This window comes from Capra hircus, chromosome 13, assembly GCF_001704415.2.
Source record: "Capra hircus breed San Clemente chromosome 13, ASM170441v1, whole genome shotgun sequence".
Classification (NCBI taxonomy): Eukaryota; Metazoa; Chordata; class Mammalia; order Artiodactyla; family Bovidae; genus Capra; species Capra hircus.
This window is the reverse complement of record NC_030820.1, coordinates 64,289,908-64,313,144: the sequence shown is the minus strand read 5'-3', so window position 1 is coordinate 64,313,144 and position 23,237 is coordinate 64,289,908. Positions and strand designations below refer to the sequence as shown.

The 23,237-nt window shown below is 52.1% G+C and overlaps 1 protein-coding gene across 7 annotated transcripts in view; it reads right to left on the bottom strand.

Moving 5' to 3' along the window:
- Window positions 1-23,237, bottom strand: part of CEP250 (centrosomal protein 250) — a 48,518-nt gene that overhangs the window by 7,332 nt on the left and 17,949 nt on the right. For 6 of the 7 annotated variants that reach the window (XM_018057763.1, XM_018057762.1, XM_018057761.1 and 3 more), the window contains 19 exons: window positions 22,987-23,148; window positions 22,280-22,458; window positions 21,512-21,694; window positions 19,437-19,581; window positions 18,599-18,745; window positions 17,258-17,488; window positions 16,043-16,236; window positions 15,694-15,821; window positions 15,036-15,205; window positions 12,669-12,836; window positions 12,140-12,274; window positions 10,229-10,372; window positions 9,237-9,370; window positions 7,980-8,118; window positions 6,531-6,873; window positions 5,708-5,829; window positions 4,407-4,527; window positions 3,058-3,179; window positions 24-2,609 (listed from right to left, as the gene is read on the bottom strand). In XM_018057763.1, coding sequence (XP_017913252.1) covers window positions 24-2,609; window positions 3,058-3,179; window positions 4,407-4,527; window positions 5,708-5,829; window positions 6,531-6,873; window positions 7,980-8,118; window positions 9,237-9,370; window positions 10,229-10,372; window positions 12,140-12,274; window positions 12,669-12,836; window positions 15,036-15,205; window positions 15,694-15,821; window positions 16,043-16,236; window positions 17,258-17,488; window positions 18,599-18,745; window positions 19,437-19,581; window positions 21,512-21,694; window positions 22,280-22,458; window positions 22,987-23,148 — 5,553 coding nt within the window. Of the gene's footprint in view, window positions 1-23; window positions 2,610-3,057; window positions 3,180-4,406; window positions 4,528-5,707; window positions 5,830-6,530; window positions 6,874-7,979; window positions 8,119-9,236; window positions 9,371-10,228; window positions 10,373-12,139; window positions 12,275-12,668; window positions 12,837-15,035; window positions 15,206-15,693; window positions 15,822-16,042; window positions 16,237-17,257; window positions 17,492-18,598; window positions 18,746-19,436; window positions 19,582-21,511; window positions 21,695-22,279; window positions 22,459-22,986; window positions 23,149-23,237 lie in introns of those variants that run through there. The other variant, XM_018057768.1, reaches the window with a different exon arrangement.

The window sequence follows — 23,237 nt, the reverse complement described above, 5'->3', positions numbered from 1 at the left end:
TTACCCGCCACGATGTGACTCACCTGCAGCCTCTGCTGCTCCGAGTCCTGCTCCAGAACGGAGGCCTGTAGGAGCAGGGCCGCCTCCTGCAGACTGCTCACGCTGGCCTTGCTCTGGGCCAGGGACAGCGCCAGGTGCTGGGCCTTCTCCCTCCACTCGATCTCCCTGGCCTCCGTCTGCCTCAGGGCTGCCTGCAGTCGCTCCAGCTCCCGCTGCAGCCTAGGCCCTGAGGAATCGAGCTGGGGAGACGGCTCCTCCCTGGGCGAGGCTTTGTGGCTGCGGGGCAAGTCCTCCAGATCCTTACTTTGCTGGGCCTCTCGCAGCTCCAGGAGCTCATCTTCCTTTTGAGCCAGGGTCCGCTGTAGCTCCCTTAGGCTCTCCCGAAGGCCCCTTACCTCTTCCCCTTCTCTTTCGTGCCTGCGCTCCTGCTTCTCTTGGGCCAAAGACTTCTCCAGCAGCTGCCCCTGCCTCCTCAGCTCTCTCAGCTCTTTGTCCCTCTGGGCAAGCACCTGCTGGAGCTGCCGCATGGCCTCCTGGTGCCGGAGGTCCCCGTCTTGGATCTCACCTTCCCGCTTCCTCAGGGTCTCTTCGAGCTGCCGGGCTTGGGCCTGGCAGGAGTCCAGGGCGGCCTGCAAGGTGGCCATGCTGGCCTCCAGGTTGCGGCTCAGTTCGGCCTGCCCGTGGAGATGCTGCTCTTTCTCCCGCAGGGCGGCCTGAGCCTGGCCAAGGGCCTCCTGCAGAGCCTCAGCCTGGCCCCGGGCAGCTTCCTCCTGCCGTTGGGAGGCCTGGCCCTTGGCCCGCAAGGCCTCCAGCTCCCTGTCTCGGGCCTCGAGCAGTGCCTCTGCCTGCAGCCAGCTGTCCCGCAGGGCCCGGGCCTCCGCCTCGTGCTCCTGGGCCTGCTCGGCACACTGCTGCTGGAGGGCCCGCAGCGCCTTCTCCTGCTCCCGGGCCTCTGCCCGAAGGTCACCCAGCACCTCCTCCAGGGCCTGGCTCCGCCGCCCCTCCACCGCCAACTCTTCCTGGAGCCTCCGCGCGTGTTCCTTGTGCTCCTCGAGCTCGGCCCGGCGCTCCTCCAGCGTGGCATGCGCCTGCTCCAGGGCGGTCTGCAGTGAGTCCGCCTGCTCCTTCACGTTCTCCTCCTGGCCCTGGGCCTCTTGCTGCTGCAAGGCCTGGAGCTCCTGGGTCCTCTGCACCAGGACCCTCTGGGTCTCTTCCAGCCGACCCTGAAGCTCCTGCTCTTTCAGCTCCCCCTGGTCCCGGGCTTCCTGCAGGTGCTGCTGCAGGACTGCGATCTCCTGCTCCCGCTGGGTCAGTAGGAGGCTGGTCTCACCCACCTTCCTGTGGAGGCCCTGGAGCTCCTGTTCCAGCTGGTCCCTGTGTTCCTGAAGCTCCTGGATGTGCTCCTGCTGGCACTCCACCTCCTTCTCCTTATCTCGCAGGATCAGCTTCATGTGCTCCAGGCTTCCACGCTGAGCTTTGCTCTGGCCCTTCCCTTCCTCCGCCCGCTCCTGCCTCAGCTGCCGCTGCGAGACCAGCTCCCGGCCCCGCTCTTTCAGGGCCAGCTTGATCTGCTCCAGGTCTTCCTCCAGGATCTTGTTCTGCCGGCTCCTCTGATCTTCCAGGGCCTGCGTCCTCTCCTTCAGCAGCACCAGCTCCTGCTCCTTCCTCTCCAGGTCTTGACTCAGATGCTCTTTCTGCCTCTGCAGATCCCGGATCTGGTCTCGTTGGGCCATAGCCTCCTGCTCCTTCTCCTGGAGCTCACTAGCCAGAAGAGTGCTGTGGCCCTCCAGCTCCTGGATCTGGCTGCCCTGTGCCAGCAGTTCCTGGCTCCTTTCCTCCAGGTCCAGCGTTAGGTGGGTCAGAGCCACCCTCTGCGCTTCCCTCTGGCCCTCCAGCTCCTCTATCGCCTTTCGCTGGCTCTCTGTTTTATGACGCTTCTCCTCGAGCTCCAGGGCCAGGCATTCCATTGTGACCAGCTGCTTCTTCAGGTCCTGAATCTGCCCTTTCTGGGACTCAATCACTTGGGCCTTCTTCTCAAGTTCCAGGAGATGATGCTCTAGGATGCTCGTCTGCGTCTCCTGGTTCTTCTCAAGCTCCCGGATCCGCTCTCTCTGCAGGGCCAGCTGCTGCTCTCGCTCCTGGACGGCCACGGGGAGATGCTCTAACACAGACCTACACTCCTCCAGCTCCTGGATCTGTCCCTGCTGTAGATCCACCTCTTGGTTCCTTCTCTTCAGGTCCAGAGACAGCACTTCCAACACAGCCTTCTGCATTTCCCGTTGCTTCTCCAGTTCCTCGATCTTTCCCTGCAGAGTCTCCACCTCCCCTTCTCTTTCCGAGAGGGCCTGGGCCAGGCGAGCCAGATTCTCCTGCAGAGCCTTCCCCTGGGCCACCTTCAGCTCACCCTGCTCCTGCAGGGCCTGGGCTCGCTGGCGCTCACTCGCCACCTCCTCATTTTTCAGTTTCAGCGCTGAGCGTGCCATCCGCAGATCTTCCTCCAGGGCCACAGCAGCACTTGCCTGAGCCCTGGCTTCTGTGACAGAGGCTTGGAGATGTTCCACCTGGGCAGTCAGGCTCTCCTTGGCTGCCTGCAGTAACTTGCGCTCATTCTGGAAAACGAGATACAAAACCGCCTTAAAGCTGGGCTTCCCTCAAAGTGTCACTCCAACAAGGGCCTTTCCTTTCCTTCCTCTGTGGCATCAGCCTTGTCAGGGATGTGAGCAAAAGGAACTGAACGTTCTAGTTAGGCAGATGCTGTAAAAGAACATCCCGACCACACTTCCAGGCTCTGCTCTGCTCAAAAAGAGTCTGGTGCAAATCAGCCATCCTAGACTCTAGTCCTTCAGGTCAAGGGATATAGATCTCAACCTCAATTCAGAAAGAGTAATTAAAGGAGGATTCACTGAGGCCTTCATAATGGTCCTCAGGGCTGTGGGGACAGCCAGAGAAACGGAGCCATCACTGAAGAAAGCTGGGCACTATATATGCATGGGGTTTGACCAGGGGCTAGGATGGGAGCCTGAGCCTTGGCCCCTCCCCAGTTCAGTACCACCTTACCTGGGCTTCCACTCCTTGCAGCTCTGCTTGCTGGAGGCGACTCTGTAAGGATGCCACAGTTTCACGCAGTTCCATCAGCTCAGATTCTAGGGAGTTCTGTTTGCCTTCCCACTTGGATTTCTCTTTGGGAAGAGATGGAGGAAGGCCCATGATTGGGGTGGAGGAAAAGAGGGATGTACAGGTAGATGGGAGAAGGGGAACAGAGAAACAAAGGAGGAAAAGGCCAAGAAGGAGAGAATTACATCCAGTTTCATAGAGACATGACCCTTCTGCCCACTGCTCTGCTTGTCTTGGCTCCCTGCTGCTTCCAGACCCCTGTCTCCATCTGCTGCCTGACAGTTGTGCCAACACGTCTCATCCCAATCACACAGCTTCTCAACCCTGGATTCCAGACAGGGTTGAGCTTCATGACATGGGATGTCCTTTTCAGCCAGTAATTCAAGGATTTTGCAGAGGTTCCTAGAGACCAGGGCGGCTCTGCTGGGGGCCCTTCATTTCTGCAAAGGCTCCAGAACCCAGCTCTGTGTATGGCTCTCACGGAGCCCAGTGGGACATTTTAAGACCCAGATCCGCTCCCCACATTGTCTTCTTCTCTTCTGTAGTTGAGCCTTGAGCCTGAAGACCCTCCTCTTTCTTTTCCTGGCGGTCAACACCCTTCCCAGCCTTGGTTGTAGCACAGATACATTCTCCCCAGGTTCCCCCCTTTTCTATTTCCCAAACAAGCTCAGGATCCCTGCTAATCACTTTGAGAATAGTTGGGGATGACAAAATAAGTAACACTGGTAAATGATTAATGACAGAATTTTAAGGTGTCCTTCCAGACTAGGCCTTAGGTAGCCAGTTTTTAAACCTGCAGACAGAGAAAATGGAAGCCTAGCCAGCAACTTCCCTCAGTTCACCAAATCTGTTCCTCCTAATCCCTTCTGCCAGGATGGCCCTCAAAGGCCAAGCAAAGCATGAAAAGTAGTTCATTAGGTTCACCACCCCTTTGGAGAGGCCTCTGGATATCTTCTCGCAGTTGTGCGCAAGCAGTAAAGAGTGGTTCCCAGGCTGATTCCACCCCTCTGGGCTCTCTGCCTCTCCTCACAATTTAGTCGTGTCTGACTCTTTGCAACCCTATGGACCATAGCCCGCCAGACTCCTCTGTCCATGGGATCCACCAGACAAGAATACTGGAGTAGGGTGCCCTTTCCTCCTCCAGGGGGATCTTCTCAACCCAGGGATCTTCCCAACCCAGGGATCAAACCCAGGTCTCCTGCATTGCAGGCGGATTCTTTACCACTAGCACCACCTGTGAAGCCTGCCATTCCTCTCTTCACCTCAAAACCCTCCTGCCTTGAGCTTCTCACCTTCCTTGTTCTGGGAGAGCTGTCTCTGCAGAACCTGAAACTCTGTGTGCACCTGGCTCTTCTCGGCTTCCATATCACTGAGACGCTGTTCCAGCTTCTGGGCTTGATCCCGCAGATCATCCTGGGAAAGGAAGCACGTGGAACTCAAGCTCCACGTCTTCCATGACATCACCCCAGTCCAGAGCCTGAGCCCTCCAGTCCCTCAGCTTCTGTCAGGGTTTGCCATCGAGGACCTGCTCTCAGATTGCTGGGTTATTTACCTCTGAAGTCACGTGCATCTGGCTCCCAGAAGTGATGACAGGCTCTGCCCCAACTGGCTGGAGCCTGGCTTCCCCTTCTGACCCGTCTGTCTTTGAAACAGAACTCCTACTGAAGTCTTAGCTCAGGATCCCTCTCCTCTCCCTGAACCACTTCACACTTTAGCTCAAAGGTCACTGCTTCCTTTCTTCTGACCCTCTCAAGTGAGACTGCACTGTCCCTGCCTCCTATTATCAGAATGTGCATCTATTACTGATCTAGTCAATTCTAGCGCTCGGCTTTATCTCAGGATGAAGCTGGGTTGCTCAGCCCTGTCATGAACCTTCCTGAGGGCAGAGAGCAGGTGCTTCTCCTTTCTGTATCCCTAGCTCAGAGTGGCTGGTATACTGACACTCAATTTTCACTGACCGATAGGTTCACCATAAGGTGGGATTTGGAGGACATTTCATATTGTCTTGGACCTAGAATGTTCCTATAAACAGCATCCTCAAATCTCAATGATCCCCTTTTGTTGGTTTCTTCTTGGAGGTGTTGGCACCAAGAACAATTCGTGGCTGAGAGGAAAATGACGTAAAACAATATCCCAGATCTACACAGAGTATCACGGTTTACAGGGCTCACTTGAGTCCCTCACTCATTTAATCCTCAAAACCTGGTGAAGCGGGCACAGGGTGCCCTAATTTACTAAAGAAACCAAGGTCCAGGAAGCCGAATGCTTTATTCACAGCTGCCAGGTAGTAAGCAATAGAGGCAGAACTCATTCCAACTTGATGTCAGAAATAAAACAGGTCAGGGACTTCCCTGGTGGTCCAAGGAACCACCAGGGGGTTAGCGTGGCTAAGTCTCCACGTTCCCAATTCAAGATGCCTAGGTTCAGTCCCCAGTCAGGGAACTAGATCCCACAGGCTGCAACTACTAAGACTCAGCACAATCAAATACATAATTTTTTTTTTTTTAAAGAAGAAATAACACAGGTCAAACTACGCCATGAGCCTTTTTCAGGGAAGGTGAAGAGCTTGAGGAAGGAGAACAGAGACACATACCCGGGCCTGCTGCGTCTTCCACAGGTCTTGGTGAAGCTTCTGGAGGGCGGCCGCCACTGCCTCAACTGAGAGAGCCGTCAGGAGGGGCCCTCTCTTAAATAGGATCCTAGTGCCATTCTGGTCTGAAAAAACGAGGAAACACCTCCTGTCCTGGCTGCACTATGAAATGAAATAGCCACACCACACCACCCAGACATGGCCCTGGCCTTCCTATCCACCCCTCTCTTCAAAGAATCCCCCTCAGCAGTTTGTTCATCATGCCCTGGTCTGCATACCTACATGCCAGACGCTTTGATGGGCACTAGAAAATGCCAGCTATCATTTGTTAGGCATTTAATAAGTGCCAACCCAGGGACAGGGGAGCCTGGTGGCCTGCCGTCTATGGGGTCGCCAGAGTCGGACATGACTGAAGCGACTTAGCAGCAGCAGCAGCAGCAGCAGGACAGGGAAACCTGGCGTGCCGCAGTCCATGGGGTCGCAAAGAGTCGGACACGACTGAGCATGTGAACAAGTGCCAGGGACTGTGTGGGCGATTTTATTTCTGTCATTTCATTAACTCCTCAGAAAAAACCCGAGAGGTGGGTACTTATAACACCCTCATTTTACAGTTGAGAAAATCAAGCTCAGACAGGAGAGGTCACTTGCCCAAGGACATATGTCTAGCAAATGGCAGAGCTGGGGTTCACACTCTGACTGAATCCATCCCAGAGGCTGTGGCCTTGGCCTTGATGCAGTACTGCCTGGAGAACTGCACCCCTCTCCTCCACCCTGGGAGCTAAGCCTGGCTTCGCCCAAAGGCCTGAGCTCCTGGGTGGCTCCTCACCTGGCTCTGGGCCCCAGAGGGAGGGTGCTGAGTCTCCCCCGCCATTCAGCTCCAGCCTGCTCTCGCAGGCAGACCCCAGGGCCTGCTGCAGGACAGAATAGAGGCTGGCCAGCTGGACCTGGGCCTGGTGCCCAGGCTGCTGCTCCGCCACCAGCGCCTCCAGCCGGCTTTCCGTGCTGCGCAGGCGCAGCTGTAGTTGGGCTGCCTTGGTCTCCTGGGCCCACAAGGAAGCTCGGAGCTGCTGTTCGGTGACTCGAGACGCCTCGAGCTCCTCCAGCAGCTGAGTCTCCTGGGCCAGGAAGTCAGCCTCCTTTTCCTTCACCTCCTGCTTCAGTAATTCCACCTGCCAGAGAAGAAGTATGGTCACTCTAAGCAGGTAGTGGAAACCCTCTCCCTGGACCCTCCTGGGCCCAATCCTACTCGATCCCCAGGGTCTTGGGGTTGTCTGGGGCTGGGAGGATTTCAAGAGGCTCAGCTCTCCAGCAGGAAGGGAGGGTCTGGAATGAGTGTCACCCCAGATCTGACCTACGTAAGGACTCCTGACACGTGGGCCTGGGCTATATGCTCATGGTCTCTGGCCCTGGTCCCCTTGGCAACTATGCCAGCTTCCTGCTATGATTAGAAATCTGCCTGAGAGACCTCCCTGGTAGTCTAGTGTCTAAGACTCTGTGCTCCCAATGCAGGGGGCCTGGGTTCAATCCCTGGTCAGGGAACTAGACCCCACATGCTGCAACTAAAAATATTTTGCATGTCACAACAAAGGTGCCAACTAAGATCTGGGGCAGCCGGAAAAAAGAAAGAAGTCTTCTTGAAACCCTGATACTGAGCCAAAAGAAGACCAGTCACAATAATAATGGCTACCATTTACTGAATGCTTACTGTGCTCCTGACACTTTCTATATTCCTATAGTGATTAAGAATTATCACCCTTGTTTTATGGATGAATAAAGCGATATTCACACAACCAAGAAGCAGTAGAGCAGGGATCACACCCAGGGATCTAACAAGCAGACCTGGGTTCTGCTCTACCACAGTCTACGTCTAGCTCTTACTCCCTTAATGCTTTTCCTCCCAGTTCCATCTTCCCACCGTGCACAGGTCTGGGGTCCTGCTGTGAACAGACCAAGTCCATGGAAGGCCTCTTGCTGCCGTAGACCCGAGGGAAGTAATATTTATTCCCCTTGCTGTGTCTTGCCGGGCAGACAAGGTGCACTCGGCAGTGGCCAGGCTTGAACAGGCCTGCGTGAGCCCTATCCTCTGGGCACCATGTTCCGGTCATCAGCAGTCTGTTCTTGACTCTGGGTCAGGTTCCCATGCTCCACCCTACCCAGTCCTGGCTTCCCTCTCCCACCGGGGCTGCCAAGGCCCCAGAATGACTGAGCAAGCACCCGCCGACTCCAGAGGCCGGCTTCCACCAGGGAAGAGATTTCCTGCTGGGGTGGGAGATACCTGGGCGCTGAGCTCTTTCTGCCCGGCCTGGGCCTCCTGCATGTCCTGGCGCAGGGAGCTCAGCTCTTGCTGTTGAACAGAGTCAGCCTCTTGCAGAACAAGAAGTCTCTGTTCCTTTTCCATCAGTGACAGAGTCAGGCTAAAAAGAGAGGGGTCAAGTGCAAGGTCGATGCATGAAGCAGGGCACTCAAAGCCAGTACTCCAGGACAACCCAGAGGAATGGGGTGGGGAGGGACATGAGAGGGGGGTTCAGGATGGGGGGATACATGTGCACCCGTGACTGATTCATGTTGATGTATGGCAAAAACCACCACAATACTGTAAAGTAATTATCTTCCAATTAAAATTAATAAATTAATTTTTTTAAAAAGAGAGGGGTCAGAGGGCCAGGCCATTCTCTCAGGCAACTAACAACTACCTTCTCATCTGAGTGCTCTAACATAGCATGGATAATTAGCACAGAAACAGTAATGATCATGATTTCAGGCTAAGAATAAAAGCCTGCGTTTATTGAGTACCTACTGATTGCTCCGAGGTTCTTCAACTTCACAATTTACTCTTTGGCAAATTCCACAAATACCTACATAGTACCTCAAATTCAACATGTCCAATTCTTCCCATATCCTCTGCACCTCCCCTCCCCCCAGTCACCCCTGCTACATTCCCCAGCTCAGAATGGCCTCTCCATCCACCCTTAGAAGTCCTGACCACATCACAGCATTCTTCCCTCACCCTGCCTGTGTCCATTCCAAGACTACATATAAACCAATCCCAACTCCCCTAACGTCTCTTAAACCCCTTCCCTCCTCCTCTTCCTTACCACCTCACCAGGGTTCCAGCTTTGGTATCTCTTGTCTGGACATCTGTACCAGCCTCCTATCTCTAGTTTCATCAACAAAAGGGTTTCTCCCCACTCAGACTCCAGGTAACATAATCTGCCAATACCTTCCCTTGGAGATGATTGATTAATGTCTTCTCCACAAAACCTTCAATTCTATTGTGACAGAGACCATATTGTCTTATTTAAGCTATATCCCCAACCTCTGGCATAGTGTCTGGTGCGTGAGACACATTCTCCACTAAATGAATGAAGTGCGAGCTTCGAAGACAGGGACCATGCCCTCTCTACACAGTTACCTGTAGAGCCCAGAGATGGAGACATGAGTGTTTAGGGGACCTGAGCAAAGAACCGTCAACCTCACTGTGACCCCTGGATCCAGACGGGCCAAAGCCAACTCCATGGCCTGTTGAGCCTACCTGGCTTTTTCTCTCTCCAGCTCCTTCTGAATTCGGCTACACTCCTGGGCCTCTCTCAGCTTTTCCTGAACCTCCTGGTCCACGAACCTCTGGGAGGCTTCTTTGGAAAGCAGCTGAGACTTCAAGTCCTCCACCTGGAAAGTCAAGAGCGTGAGGACCGGGGATAGGCGGTCAGTGGAAGGATGCTTCATATCTAGGACTTAGGGTCCTTCAAGCAGCCCATTCCCAACGCCTTGGAGGGCCTGCCAACCCTTAGGTGCTGTTCTTAACTACCTCCCTCCGCCAACCATTCATAAGCCCCTCCCTACCGTTCAGCCTCATTACCTGTCTCCCCAGCCTCATGTATGGCATATAAAGGGGGCACAAGGAAAAACTTTGGCTGAATATAACTCTGTTCAAAGGCCAGGTGATTATATTTTTTAAAAATAAACAATCCGAATACCATATGATACAGGATTCTGAGAAGGAAAAGCAACCTGGTATAAAAACACTGGCTCTGTGGGGAAGGTTGGATCAAGGAGGCTGCCAAAAAAATGTGAGGTTTGGGTTTCCCTGGTGGTGAAGACAGTAAAGAATCCGCCTGCCAACGGAGGAGACGCGGGTTCAATCCCCAGGTTGGGAAGATCCCCTGGAGAAGGAAATGGCAACCCACTCCAGTATTCTTGTCTGGGAAATCCCAAGGACAGAGGAGCCTGGGGGACTAAAGTTCATGGGATCACGAAGGATCGGACACGACTCAGTGACTAAACAATAATGACATGGTCCCCACTGAGAGAGGTTACTAACTATCCCAGGGGCCTGGGAGGCACACGCTCAGTTCTGAGCACTCTTCACTTCTCACTTAATACCGGGGCCTCCCCTCCCCACCCCAAGCTCAGGCAGCAGGGCCAAGGTTTCCCCATCCTGCCAGGGGGAGTGGGAGGGCCTGGCTGTGCTGGGGAAGGGTTGCTGTGCTGGGAAGGGTTGCGGGGCTGCGAGAGAGGAGCAGGGACCTGCTTCTGCAGCTCTGTCCTATCCTGCAGCAGGACGCGGCGCTCCTCCTGGAGGGTCACCAGGCTGTCTCTGTGCTGCTGGGCTGCCTGCTCCAGCGCCTGCTGAGCCTCCTGGAGCTGGGTCTGCAGCATCCCGGTGGTCTCCTGCAAGGGCAGAAGAGAGCAGGGAGGGAAGAAAGCTTCCTTGGTCACGAAATCTGTGTTGCAGAGACTGTGTTGTATAAGTACTGGTTTTTAGGTTGGGTTGGCAAAAGCCGAGGTGGGGCCCAGCTGAGTCGTGCTGCTTCCATGACACCTTGTCACCTCAAGTCCTCACCTCCTTCTCCTGCTCCTCCCTCACCTAGCGCATTGCTCGCCCAGGCCTTCTCGGCCAGGGCGCCTCACTCAGACCACTGCAGCAGCTCCTGCCGGGTGGCCCAACTTCTACTTCGTGCTGCCACACCCACACGCACACGTGTACACACACACACAAACACACACACAGTTCTCCCCTCAGCGGCTAAGTATTTAAAAAATTATGTATAGTAAATCATGTCCCACTCTGCTTTTTCGATACCATCCAACACGTTCCCACTGCCCTTGGAACAAAATCCAACCTCCTTCCATGGCTGACAAAGGGCTCCTGCCCCCAGGCTTATCAAGGGACTTGTCCTGGGTCCTTTCTGCCTGTCCCAGGTCCTTACGACAGCTATTTCTACTGCCTGAACTGTTCTTCAAATGGCTGGCTTCTTTTCTTTTTAATGGTTTTATTGAGACTGAGTTCATATATCTTGCAACTGACCCATTTAAAGCAGATAATTCAGTGGTAGTTAGCATATTCACAGGGTTGTGCCAAGGTTACTGTGATAATTTTTCACCATTTTTATCAGCTACAGAAACAAACTGCATACCCTCCCCATCCCCCATCCCCACTTCCAAGCACTCATCTACTCTCTGTCTTTATAGATTTGCCTGTTTGGGCTACTGCCTACAAGTGGAATAATATCCCATGTGGTCTCTTGTAACTGGCTTCTTTTACTTAGCAAAATGCTTTCAAGGTTCACCCTTATTGTTCTAAGGGCCTGACTCTTTTCAGCCTTCATGGCTCAGCTCAAACGTCACTTTCTCAGTGAGGGCCCTGCTGACCACTTTGTCCAAAGAAGCCTCCTCTGAATCTGTCTCAGTTACCTCGGCCTATTCATTTCCTGTACGGCCCTTATTGCGACCTACAATTATCTCACTTATTCTGTGTCCTCTCTGCCACTGTATTAAACACCACTACTGTCAGTTCACCATTGTGCCACACCTTTCTGTTGGTTGAATGTCAGCAGCTAGCTCGGGGCCCAATGCAAAGAAGTGCCAAAGGGCAGGTCAGTGTGGTCCAGTGGCTAGGAATCTGCCTGCTAATGCAGGGGACATGGGTTCGATCCCTGGTCCAGGAAGACTGCTGGACATGTTGCAGGGCAACTAAGCCCGTGGGTCCCAACTACTGAGCCCGTGCTCTAGAGCTTGGGCTCTAGAGCAGCCACCCCAACGAGAAGCCCGAGCACTACCCTGAAGAGTAGCCCCCACTCACCTCAACTACAGAAAGCCTGCACAGAGAAACCAAGACCCAGTGCAGACAAAAGTAAATAAACAAATTAAAAAAAAAAAAAAAAAGGAATCCACCTGCCTACGCAGGGGACATGGGTTTGATCCCTGGTTGGGGAACTAAGATCCCATATAACAGGGCAGCTAAGCCCACCTGCTGCAACTACGGAGCCTGCACGCCACAACTAGAGAGAAGCCTGCACACTGCAACGATAAATCCCGTGTGCCGCAGCTAAGACCTGACACAGCCCAGTAAAGAAATATTTAAAAAAGAAAAACAAAACGGTATGAAGGAGTGAATCGCTGCTCCCTTTCCTCCCCGCCTGGGACCACCCTCCATACCTGCTCCTTTAACTGCTGAACCTTCATGTCCTGCCTCAGCCGCTCCAGCTGCTGGCTGGCTTCTGCCAGCTCCTTCTGGGTCTGCAGCAGCGTCTCCAGGAGGGACACCCTCTCCTTCTCTGTCTCAAGCTGCATCTGTGAAGGGGCAGGAGGGCCAGGGCTTGTTGGGTCAGGGGTCACCATGCTCATCCACGAAGCCACAAGCACACACCAGGTGCTCTAGGTTCTTCTGGCAAATGGGGTTGGGAGGGCGGGGGTTGCTGAGGGCAGAGGAAGGTTGGGACCACTGACTGAGAACCAGGAAGTGTGAACATTGCCACTGGTTTGCAAGCTGACAGGATGTGGTAAACGGCGGCCCTCCCTCAGGAAGTAGGACATACAGCCAACCCTGCAGCTAATGGTGCCGATCGCCTGCTCACGGCGGCAGAGTGGGAGGTCTGGAAGCCCCTGTAGCCCCACTCCTGGGGAGCTGGAAGGAAGTGGTCCGAGGCAGGGGGTCAGGGAACACGCAGCCCTCCCAGCTGCCCACCTGGCACAGGGCGCTCTCGGCCTCGGCCCGCTCTTCCTCCCTCTGCGCCCGCATAGCCTCCTTTTCTGCCTGCTGTTCCCTTAGCCTCGCTTCTAGCTCTGTCTTCTCCCTCTCCAGGCTCTCCAGAACCTTCTCCAGTTCCTGCCGGTGCCGGGAGCACTCTTCTTCCTGGTCATAGGAAGGAAACACTGATGGAGCTGAGAGGGTGAGGCGCGGAGGCAGAGAAGCACCAGATGAGGGTTAAGAAGTCTGCTGCTCACCAGCTGTGAGACCTCGGTGTCTTCCTTACCAAGCCTGTTTTTTCATCTGTGAGGTGAGGCTAATTATGGGTTCTATCCCTGGTCTGGGAAGATCCCACGTGCCGTGGGGCACCACAACCCCTGAGCCTGTGAGCCACAGCTACGGAGCCCACGTGCTGCGGCGACCGGAGCCTGTGCACCCAGAGCCTGTGCTCTGCAACAAGAGAAGCCACCGCAATGCAATGAAGAGTAGCCACTGCCTGTCGCAAATAGAGAAGGCCTGCGCGCAGCAATGAAGACCCAACACAACCAAAAAAACCCACATAAATTAAGATAAAAAAAAAACGGACATCCCGGCGGTCCAGTTGTTAAGATGATGTGTTCCCAATGCCGGGGGTACAGGTTTGACCCTTGGTCAGGGAACTAAGATCCTGCATGCCACACCATACCACCAAAGAAAAAAAAAAAGATATAATACATGTAACAGTGTTTCCTAAAGTACAAATGTCCCTCACATAAGCTACAAATATCTTATTTTAAAGTAACCACATCATGCTTGGTGGTTGTAACAGCAAACTGAAGTGGTGGGCTCATTCTCTGCTGCCCCTTTCCCCTGCTCAGAGTGGCAGGGTCACCCTTCTGAAAAGCCAGACCATGTCTAGCTATGATGTCTTCTACAGGATCCAAGACTGTCAGGATGGAGCACCCCGGTCCTCCCAGAGTCCACCAGTGACCAACGACTTCTCTGATTTCCTAGATGAATCCAGCCCCTCGGCCAGGATCTCCGGATGAGGGGCTCTGGAGCCAGGCTGCCCTGGGTTGCAGTCTTTACTCCAGCACTGCTAGTATGACCTCAGTTAATTTCTATCACATCTCTGTGCCTCCATTTCCTCATCTGTAAACATGAGGATAGGGAATTCCCTGGCGGTCCAGAGGTTAGGTCTGTGTGTTTTCACTAACTGAGGGCGCAGGTTCAATCCTTAGTCTGGGAACTAAGATCTCGCAAGCTGCACAGCATGGCCAAAATATAAATAAATAAATTCTGGGTCAAAAAATAAGTGTTAGTCGCTCAGCTGTGCCCAGACTCTTTGCGACCTCATGGACTGTAGTCTACCAGGCTCCTCTATCCATGGGATTTCCCAGGCAAGAATACTGGAGTTGGTTGCCATTTCCTCCTCCAGGGGATCTTCCAGAACTAAGGACTTCCCTGGTGGCTCAGATGGTAAAGAATCTGCCTGCAATGCAGGAGAGCAGGGTTTGATCCCTGGGTGAGGAACATCTCCTGGGAAGGAAATGGCAACCCACTCCAGTGTTCTGGCCTGGGAAATCCCATGGACGGAGAAACCTGGTGGGCTACAGTCCATGGCACCATAAAAGAGTTGGATACGACTTAGTGACTAAACAATAACAAAAAGAGTAAAAGTAAAACAGACATTTTCAGACAATTAAATACCAACATACCCTCACCAAAGGTTATCTTACTTCAAGAAGGAAAATAAATCCAAATAGAAAACCCAACATGCAAGAAGGAATGGTGAGCAAAAACAAACCTTGTAAAATTTTCAGGATATCCAACAATGATTGACTGTATAAAATAATCAAAAGGCATAACATATGGTGTTAACAAACTAGTAATAACTAAACTAACTAACACAACTGATAGGTGAGGAGGAGAGAAAGCAGACAAAATGATCTGTGATCCTGTGTCATTCAGGAAAAAGAGTAAATAGATCAATTAACTTGAGATTCTATTAAGTATGTATTTCAAAATATTAAAGAATAACTAAAAGAATAAAAAACACGGTACATATCATCCAAAGTAGCAGAGAGAGAAAAAAGGTAAGAAAAGAATACAGCTTAATCATTCAGTACAATCCTCTAAAAGAAGTTAAGGTGATCTCCCCGTCCCAAAAGGTAAAAAGACAAGATGAATAGCAAAAGATGACAGAAATAAATCCAAACATACCTATAATCACAATAAAAGCAAATGGACTAAATTATATAATTAAAAAGCAAAGGAAACACAGTTCTGAATTGGGCAAGAATTATTCAAGGTATTCCTCTGCCCCATTTATACCCTGGAGACCAGGTCTGGCCCTCCCATCCCCTGGGCACATCCACCACCTACCCACTTCTCCTGGAGCTGATTCACCTCCTCCTCATGGGCTGACTTCAGCTGCTGCAGGGCAGCCTGCCCTTCTTGCTCAGCCTGGGCCAGCTGCCTGGCTGCTGTGTCCCGTGCCTGCTCTGCCCGGCTCCGTTCAGTGTCCAGTTCCAGCTGCAGGCACTTCACTTCCCCTAGGATGCCAGGGACAGGATCTGTCTGGTCTCTGAGCCTCTGCCCTCCCATCTTTCACCCTCCTCCCCAGGCCTCATGAGGAATTCCCATCTCAGAGGCTGGGGGGGGATAGGGTGTGTGTGTGTGTGTGTGTGTGTGTGTGTGTGTGTGTGTGTTAGTCACTCAGTCGTGTCCAACTCTTTGCAACTCCATGGACTGTAGGCCGCCAGACTCCTCGGTCCATGGGATTCTCCAGGCAAGAATACTGGAGTGGGTGGTCATTCCCTTCAAGAATACTGGAGTGGGTGGTCATTCCCTTCTCCAGGAGATCTGCCTGACCCAGGGATTGAACTTGGGTCTCCTGCATTGCAGGCAGATTCGTTACCATCTGAGCCACCAGGGAACCCCCCCGAGAGGCCGTGGGTCTGGCTCTAATAGCTTCCCACCGTCTTCCTGGCTTTTAACATCCCCATGGACTGAAGTGTGCCCACCCCAGCTGGGTTCTTACCTTGGATTACTTCCTTGGCTTGAGTGACAGTTTGAATCTGGACCTCCAGTTGTCCTTTGGTGACCTCTGTCAGAGAATGTTGTTGCTGGGCCTCAAACAGACTGCTCTCCAGTACCTCCTTGGCTGAGCTGTCAGGTTTAGGAATCAGGAGAGTTCTTACCCATTAAGCCCCTTACCCTTCCTTAAGAGGAGTCGGGTTCTAACTACTGGCCACCTAGAGAAGCTAGAGGGGCAACTAGAAACTCATAACTCATTGAAACCCCCATACACTTTGGGCAAGGAATTCAGTTTGGCTACGCCTTGCTTTGCAAAGCTCTCTGCCCCTGGTAGAACTGGGGGTGGGCCCTACCTGAGCCCCAGCAGCTGTTCTGTGAGCTCTTGCCGGTCTCGCTCCACGGCCTGCAGCCGCACCTCGAGAGCCGCCTTCTCCCGTGCCAGAGCCTCCTTCTCCTGGACTTCTCGGGTGAGCATTTCCTCCTGGCGCTTTGTCTCTTGCTTTAGCTGTTCCAGCTGAGCTGAGGCTGCCTCCTGCTGGTGATATGTCTGGGGGGACAGAACTGATGAGACAGGCGCAGAGGCAGGACCCCCTACTTCAGGCTGCTATCACCAGATTAGGGTCACTGGACCCACCTCTGTGAGCTGTGCGCTCTCACACCAAGGGCCATAAATCTATCTCCCTGATCTCCCCAGAGTGCCTAGACCAGGAAACATGGTCTCCTTTGAGTAAGACCTTGTGCTAGGGCAGCAAAAGATCTACTTCTAAGGAGCTTTTAGTCTTAAGAAGCAAGACACACACATTACCACGAAGAAGGTGATCAACGCCCCGAGAAAGAGACTCTGAGAAGGGAGAAGGGAAAGCGAAAGTGTTAGTCGCTCAGTTGTGTCAGACTCTTTGTGATCCCACAGACTGCAGTCTGCCAGGCTCCTCTGTTCATGGGATTTTCCATCAAGAATTCTAGAGTGGGTTGCCATGCCCTTCTCCAGAGGATCTTCCTGACCCAGGGATCGAACCCCCATCTCCTGCATTGCAGGTAGATTCTTTACCGTCAGAGCCACCAGGGAAGTCCTCTGAGAGGGGAGATTACACATTAGGTCAATGAGATGTTTGGTAGGGAAGAAAGATCACCTTTGAGTTGGGTCATTGGTTCAGAAAAAACTAATGGAGCCCCTTGCCATGTGTTAGACACTGTGCTAAAAGCTGGAGGGATTAAAAGCAAATAAGACATAGCCTTGCTTCAAGGAGCTTTTGGTGGAGATACATAAACAGATCATTATAATACAGTGTGAAGGCTGTGGTGGTTGAATAAACGTGACGTATTATCAGAAAACACAGGAGAGGCATCTAACTCAAAGCGATGAATGTGAAGCAATGGGGCATAAGCGAAGGATTCCTTTAGGAATTCTTTAAGAAAATGGAAGATGTACCCCAAACTATTAACAGTAATGCTGGTCATTTCTAGGAAATGAGATTTTCCCTTCCTGAAGTTTCTGTAGTGTTTTCGTTTTTTTACAGTGAGCATGTATTATATACTCTCGTGAGATGGTAGCAGTTTTGTCTTCTCACCTCGCTTAGCTTCTCTTGCATTTCTTCCTTCTCTTCCTGGATGCCCCTGAGGTCCGCTTGCAGCTCTGCCCTGGTCTCCTCTGTTTTCTGCAGCTGGGCCTCCAGGCGGGTGTTCTTTTCCCACAGGGCTTCCCTGCTCCTCTCAGCCTCTGCCAGGTCCACCTGCAAAGTGCTTCTCGCCTGCTCTGCTGCCTCCATCCGCCTGCACAGAGACTGGTTCTCCTGTTCTAACTACTGGCCAAAAAGGGAAGGGCATCAGAGACAAAGGGTTATGGTTTAGAGGTGAAGAGGTGAGACAGACGTCTACATGAAATATATGACTCTCTTCTCCACAGAAGGACACAGGAGTGCTTATGGGAGAGGAGGACTAAGCACACGTTTGGGGTCTAGAGCCTTTACTCCAGGTACTAGATGTTGGGACAGAGACAAAAAAGGCAAAATCCTGGACTTCCCTGGCGGCTCAGTGAAGAATCCGCCTGCCAATGGGTTCGATCCCTGGCCCAGGAAGATCCCACACGTCTTGGAGCAACTAAGCTCGTGTGCCAAGACTATTGAACTTATGCTCTAGTGTCCATGAGCTGCAACTACCGAAGCTCACATGTCACGCTGCAACAGAAGCCACAGAAGCCCTGCAGAGCAGCTAGAGAAAAGCCTGGGCAGCAACAAAGACCTAGCACAGCCAAAAAAATGAATAGACAAAATAAAAAACAAAAAGCAAAATCCTGCTCTTGAAGAATTCAGAGTAAGGAAACATAGAATATTTCTGGGGCTCAAGGGAACAAGAGTGATTGAAGAGACAGTTAAATCTGTTCTGTTTATTTTTCTAGCACCATGAAGCATGCAGGATTTTAGTACCTCCACCAGGGATTGAACCCATGCCCCCTGTAGTGGAAGCTCAGAGTCTTAACCACTGGACCACCAGGGAAGTCTGAGACATGTTAAATTTTTAACCTCTAGAGAAGATTCTGAGGCTTGGGCTCTTCAGCAGATCCTTTTGTGGTGATTGCTGTTATCTCAAACAACAGGATTAAAGCCTAGTCTTCCTTCTAGAGGGCGTGGACTTCCTTCCGGGCCCTGATGATTTCACTGTAAAGCCCAAAGGTGGTTCTGCTGTAGATGTGGGAGGGGTCTACTTTTAACGGTTGAGCCCGGGCCTTATAATCTTTGCTTTCCTCTGCACTGTAAGTGTTCCTTTTGCTCATTCCAGGACTACAAGGGAGCTGATCTGTCTTGGGCTGATCCATTCGAGAACTGTTCCTTGTCACTGGCCATCAGCTGTGTCTGTCTCTTGCCCTCGGTTGGGGCCCAGTCCTACCCCGTGTGTCAGAGATCTTTGCTCACCTGGAGAAGCTGCTGGTTCAGTCCAACTTTATCTAAGGCCAAAGCCTCGTTTAAGGCACTGAGTTTGACAGCTGCAGCCCGGAGATCAGCGACCTCAGCCTTCAAGCTGTTCTCAGAACTCGACAGCTCCACGATTGACTGTTCTGCCTAAAAACAGACAGTTAAAGAGCTTTTTCTCCCAGTTTTCCTGCAACAGTGAACAGCTCACATCCCCAACACCTGCTGCTTCCCGTGGACAGAAAGGAGTTAACACTTCATTCCCTCTCTTACCTTCTAAACTTTTCCCTTCATTCATTCATTCACTCTCCCATGCATTCATTAAAGAGGGAAAGAGCAACTCACATGACAGAGGCACAGACATCAGGACATATAAACAACCGTAACTGTGATGACACCACAGGCAATGGAAACCCAAAGTGCTCTGGGACCTCAAAGGAAACATTAATTCAATTTGAAAGAGTCAGAAAATGCTTGGTTGAAGAGTTCACAGTGAAGCTGGACATTGAGAGATGAGGAATCGTTTGCAGTTAAAGGGGAAGGAAAGTAGCAGTTCAGGCAAAGGGAAGAGTTCATACAGAGGTAGTCACAAGGGAATGGGTACCACGGAGAACACACTTAGTAGAGCACAGGCATAGGAGAAGTGAGGACAGGGATCTCAGGTGAAAAGGAGGCTAGAAAAGGTGGCAGGGGGCAGAGGGCTGTGAGTGTGACACCAAGGAGCTGGGGAGCCATGGCTTACAAAGTGAAGAATGACGCAGGTTGCACACCCTTTTCCTAGAGACAATCAACTTTCCAAGCCGCCCGCCCCACCCCGCCGGTGAGGGGGAGGCCCACGCACTCTGGCCAGCGCTGCAGTCACTTCTGTTTGCTCCTGCCTCAGCAGCTCCCCTTCCAGGCGACTGGACTCCAGGGCTTCCCGAAGGGAGATCAGTTCACTGAGGGACTCGGACTGTTTGGCTTCTAGGACCGCCAGTGTCTCCTGACTAAGATGAAAAACAGAAGAGGGCTAGAGGAAATCTTAGGGAGTGGCTGTAATCTGAAAGATGTTGAAGCTGAAACTCCAATACTTTGGCCACCTGATGCGAAGAACTGACTCATTTGAAAAGACACTGATGCTGGGAAAGATTGAAGGTGAGAGGAGAAGGGGACGACAGAGGGTGAGATGGTTGGATGCCATCACCGACTCAATGGACATGAGTTTGAGTAAACTCCAGGAGTTGGTGATGGAGAGGGAGGCCTGGCGTGCTGCAGTGCATGGGGTCGCAAAGAGTTGGACATGACTGAGCGACTGAACTGAACTGATTTGCCTTTGTGATACAAACGAATGAAGGTGGTCTCTAAAAACTGATAAGGAGAGATCTCCAAGACATAATGTGAAAAAAAGCAAGGTGCAGAACAGTATATGTGGTGTACTGTCTTTTATGCAAGAAACTGGGGGAAATACAAATATATGCACACATTTGCATAACGCACCACTAGAAATATGAATAAGAAATTAATTTAAGTGATTACACACAAAAGGAAGAGATATGGGATGGATGAAGTAGAAGGGACAAATACTCTCTCTGTGCATACATTTTAAAATAGTTTTGACTTTTGAATTATACAAAATTTTCTTTTTAGCCACACTATGTGGCATACATGGTCTTAACCCCCCCAACCAGAGATCAAACCTGTGCCCCTTGCAGTACCAGCATGGACTCTTAACCACTAGACCCACAGGGAAGCCCCTTGAATCATAGAAATATTAATAAATGTATTATTGAGTCAAACAGTTTAAATTTTAAAACATAAAACTATCTTTGTGGATTGTGGGTTCTTTGCCTTGGTATGGGGAGACCCTTCCTTGCACCAGTCATGATGCTTAGAGTAGTCCTTCAGGATTCCATTGTCTGTGACCATTAGGCGCAAGGAGCTGGGGAACAGGAAAGGAGAGGGGCTACCAATGAAGACGATCCAACCCGTTACCAGGTACTGAAGACCTACCACAGGCCACGCTCTGTGCTGGCATTTCGTAAAACACAGTTTTAATCCTCCCAATGACCCTTCAAGGGAAATATTACCACTCCTATTTTACAAATAAATTAATCCATCCAAGTGGTCAGAGCAATTATTTAAACCAAGCTTCTGCCCAGCTCTAAAGTCCTTGCTTTTTCTATGATATCATATTTGGGAATTCACAGATAAGCTGGGTCCCTTTACTCTGGAATGTCCTTTTTTAAAAAACAGTATTTATTTATTTGGGTGTACCAGGTCTTAGTTGCAGCATGCTGGATCCTTAGTTGCAGGCTGAGGGATCTAGTTCTCTGACCAGGGATCAAACCGGGTCTCCTGCATTGGGAGCTTGGAGTCTTAGCCACTGGATCACCAGGAATGTCCTTGGAATTCCCTCTCTGGACCAGCTCATTTCCCATTACTTCCCAGGATCAGTCCTACTCTTTGGCCAGCCCAGTCTCCTCTGAACATTCATTGTACCTTCCCAAATCCTTTTCTTTGCTAATCTATTCCTTTAGGCCTTGTCCTGCTCTCTGCCAATCATAATACATTAAGGCCCAGCTCAGCAGCGACCCTCTTCTCTGTGCAGCTTTCAGTAACAAACTGTTACCCCTATTCTCCCAGAGGATCTAGCTTGAAGCTCTTTTTAGCTCATGCTTCACCTGGCCACGGTTTACTTGTCTGACTTCCCCATTACACTGCAAACTGCTTGAGGTCAGCGTCTTATTTGTTTCCCCCCACGGGGCCTCAGTTCCTCTGGGTGCTCAGCAAAGTCTGGATGAACTCTTGCATTCATCCTTCTGCCAAGGGTGGAGCAGTAAGCTAAGCTGAACCCACCGCACACCAGGCTTCTATTAACTCCGCTTTCTCAGGGTGGGGAGGGACAGGGCCAGGGAGGGAGGGGACTGTCACACGCACAGACGCTCCCTCTCTCTGACGGCCAGGTGCAGCTCCTCCTGCTGTTCCTCCTTCTCGCCCTGAGCAGAGTCGCCCTGCAGCTGGAGCTCCATGTTGGTCCTCCGCAGTCGCCACGCCTCCTGCTCCAGCACCTCCAGCTGCTGCTGCAGCTCCTCCCTGGTCTTCTGCAGGAGCTCTCGCTCCCTGGAAGAAGGAGACCAGACGTGAGCAGAAACCCTGGAACCTAAAAACCCTCCTGGAAGCAGACAGCAGAAGGTCAAAGGAGAGGGGTATCTTCTTCCTTTAAATATCTCATCATCCCTTTAGAGAAGGAAACTGGTTTGTTTGTGTTTTTTAAATATCTATTTATTTGGCTCTGACAGGTCTTAGCTGTAGCACACGGGATCTTTGTTGTGTCATGTGGATCTTTTGTTGGGGCACACGGACTCTCTGGTTGCTGCGTGTGGGTTCTCTAGTTTCGGTGTGTGGGCTTAGTTGCTCTGTGACATACGGGATCTTAGTTCCCCGACCAGGGATCAAACTCTGGTCCCTTACACTGCAAGGTGGATTCTTAACCACTGGACCACCAGGGAAGTCTCAAAACTTTTTTTTTTTTTTCTTTCCTAAATCATCACAAAGACCCAAAACTGAGTGAGCAGGAGCCAGCAGAATGCAAGGCCAGGCAGTCCTGAATAGCCCTGGGTCTGCCAACCACATGATGGGAGTGGGAAAAGGCCGGGTGAGGACTGAGCCCGGGAGGAAGTGGGGGGACAAACAGCCCCCACTCACCTGCTGAGAGAGTCCACCTCTCCCTGCAGGTCCACCGTCTGCCCCGCCAGGGTGTCTCGCTCCCCCGTGAGCTGCTGCAGCCGCTGTCTCAGGGCTTCACCCTCTTCCTCCCACTGCCGATGCTGCTGTTGCCAGGAGCTCACAGCTTCCTGGCAGCCTGACAGCTGCTGCCTTAGGTCCTGCGGAGGGAGAGGGACAGAAGGGAGGTGGTGAGCAAGAGGGCAGGGCAGAGAGGGATGTCAGAAGCCTGGAAGCAGGGCTGGGCAAGGGGGTGGGGACTGGTGCAACCAAGGTAAGTTGTGAATAAAGATGAGACCAGTCGAGGAGATAGAGCATCAGAGGTGACCGGGTTCTGTGGCTCTCAGCGTCTGAGTGTATCATCTTCAAATGTACCATGTGGAAGGTGGGGTCAGCAGTGAGTAGGGCTGGGACTCTTAGAACTGGAGGACACTTACCCCCACTCCCCAGGGCTCCACTTTGCAGGGTGCAGTGTATAGTGCATCAAAGCAGAGCATGCCAGTGGCGTGGGGAGCGTGCTGGCTCCCATCAGCACAGCTGGGATGTTGGGGAGCATTTTGGGGTGTTGACAAAACTCCTCATCTCAGGTCAATGTAGAGAAAGGGGCAGTCTGGGCTAGGAGGGTACCCAGGGCCCAAATCAGTTTAGATACCAGTCCCCACAGCTGAGGAAGAGTGTGGGGTTCTTACCTGCACAGCCTGGCGTCTCTGAGTCAGTACGGAACGCACCAGAGAGACAGCCTTGTCTGGCTGCTGGGAATCAAACTGGGAGGAGAAGGCACCAGGGTCCAACTGCAAGGAGCTCTCGTGACTAGAAGCTTGGGCCATACTGTCCTCTTCTTCTACCATGGCCTGAAACCCAACACGGCAGGGTCACCATCCCACTGACTAAGGCCTAGAGTCCATGCAGAGGACTCACACTCCAGCTGGACAAACCTGAT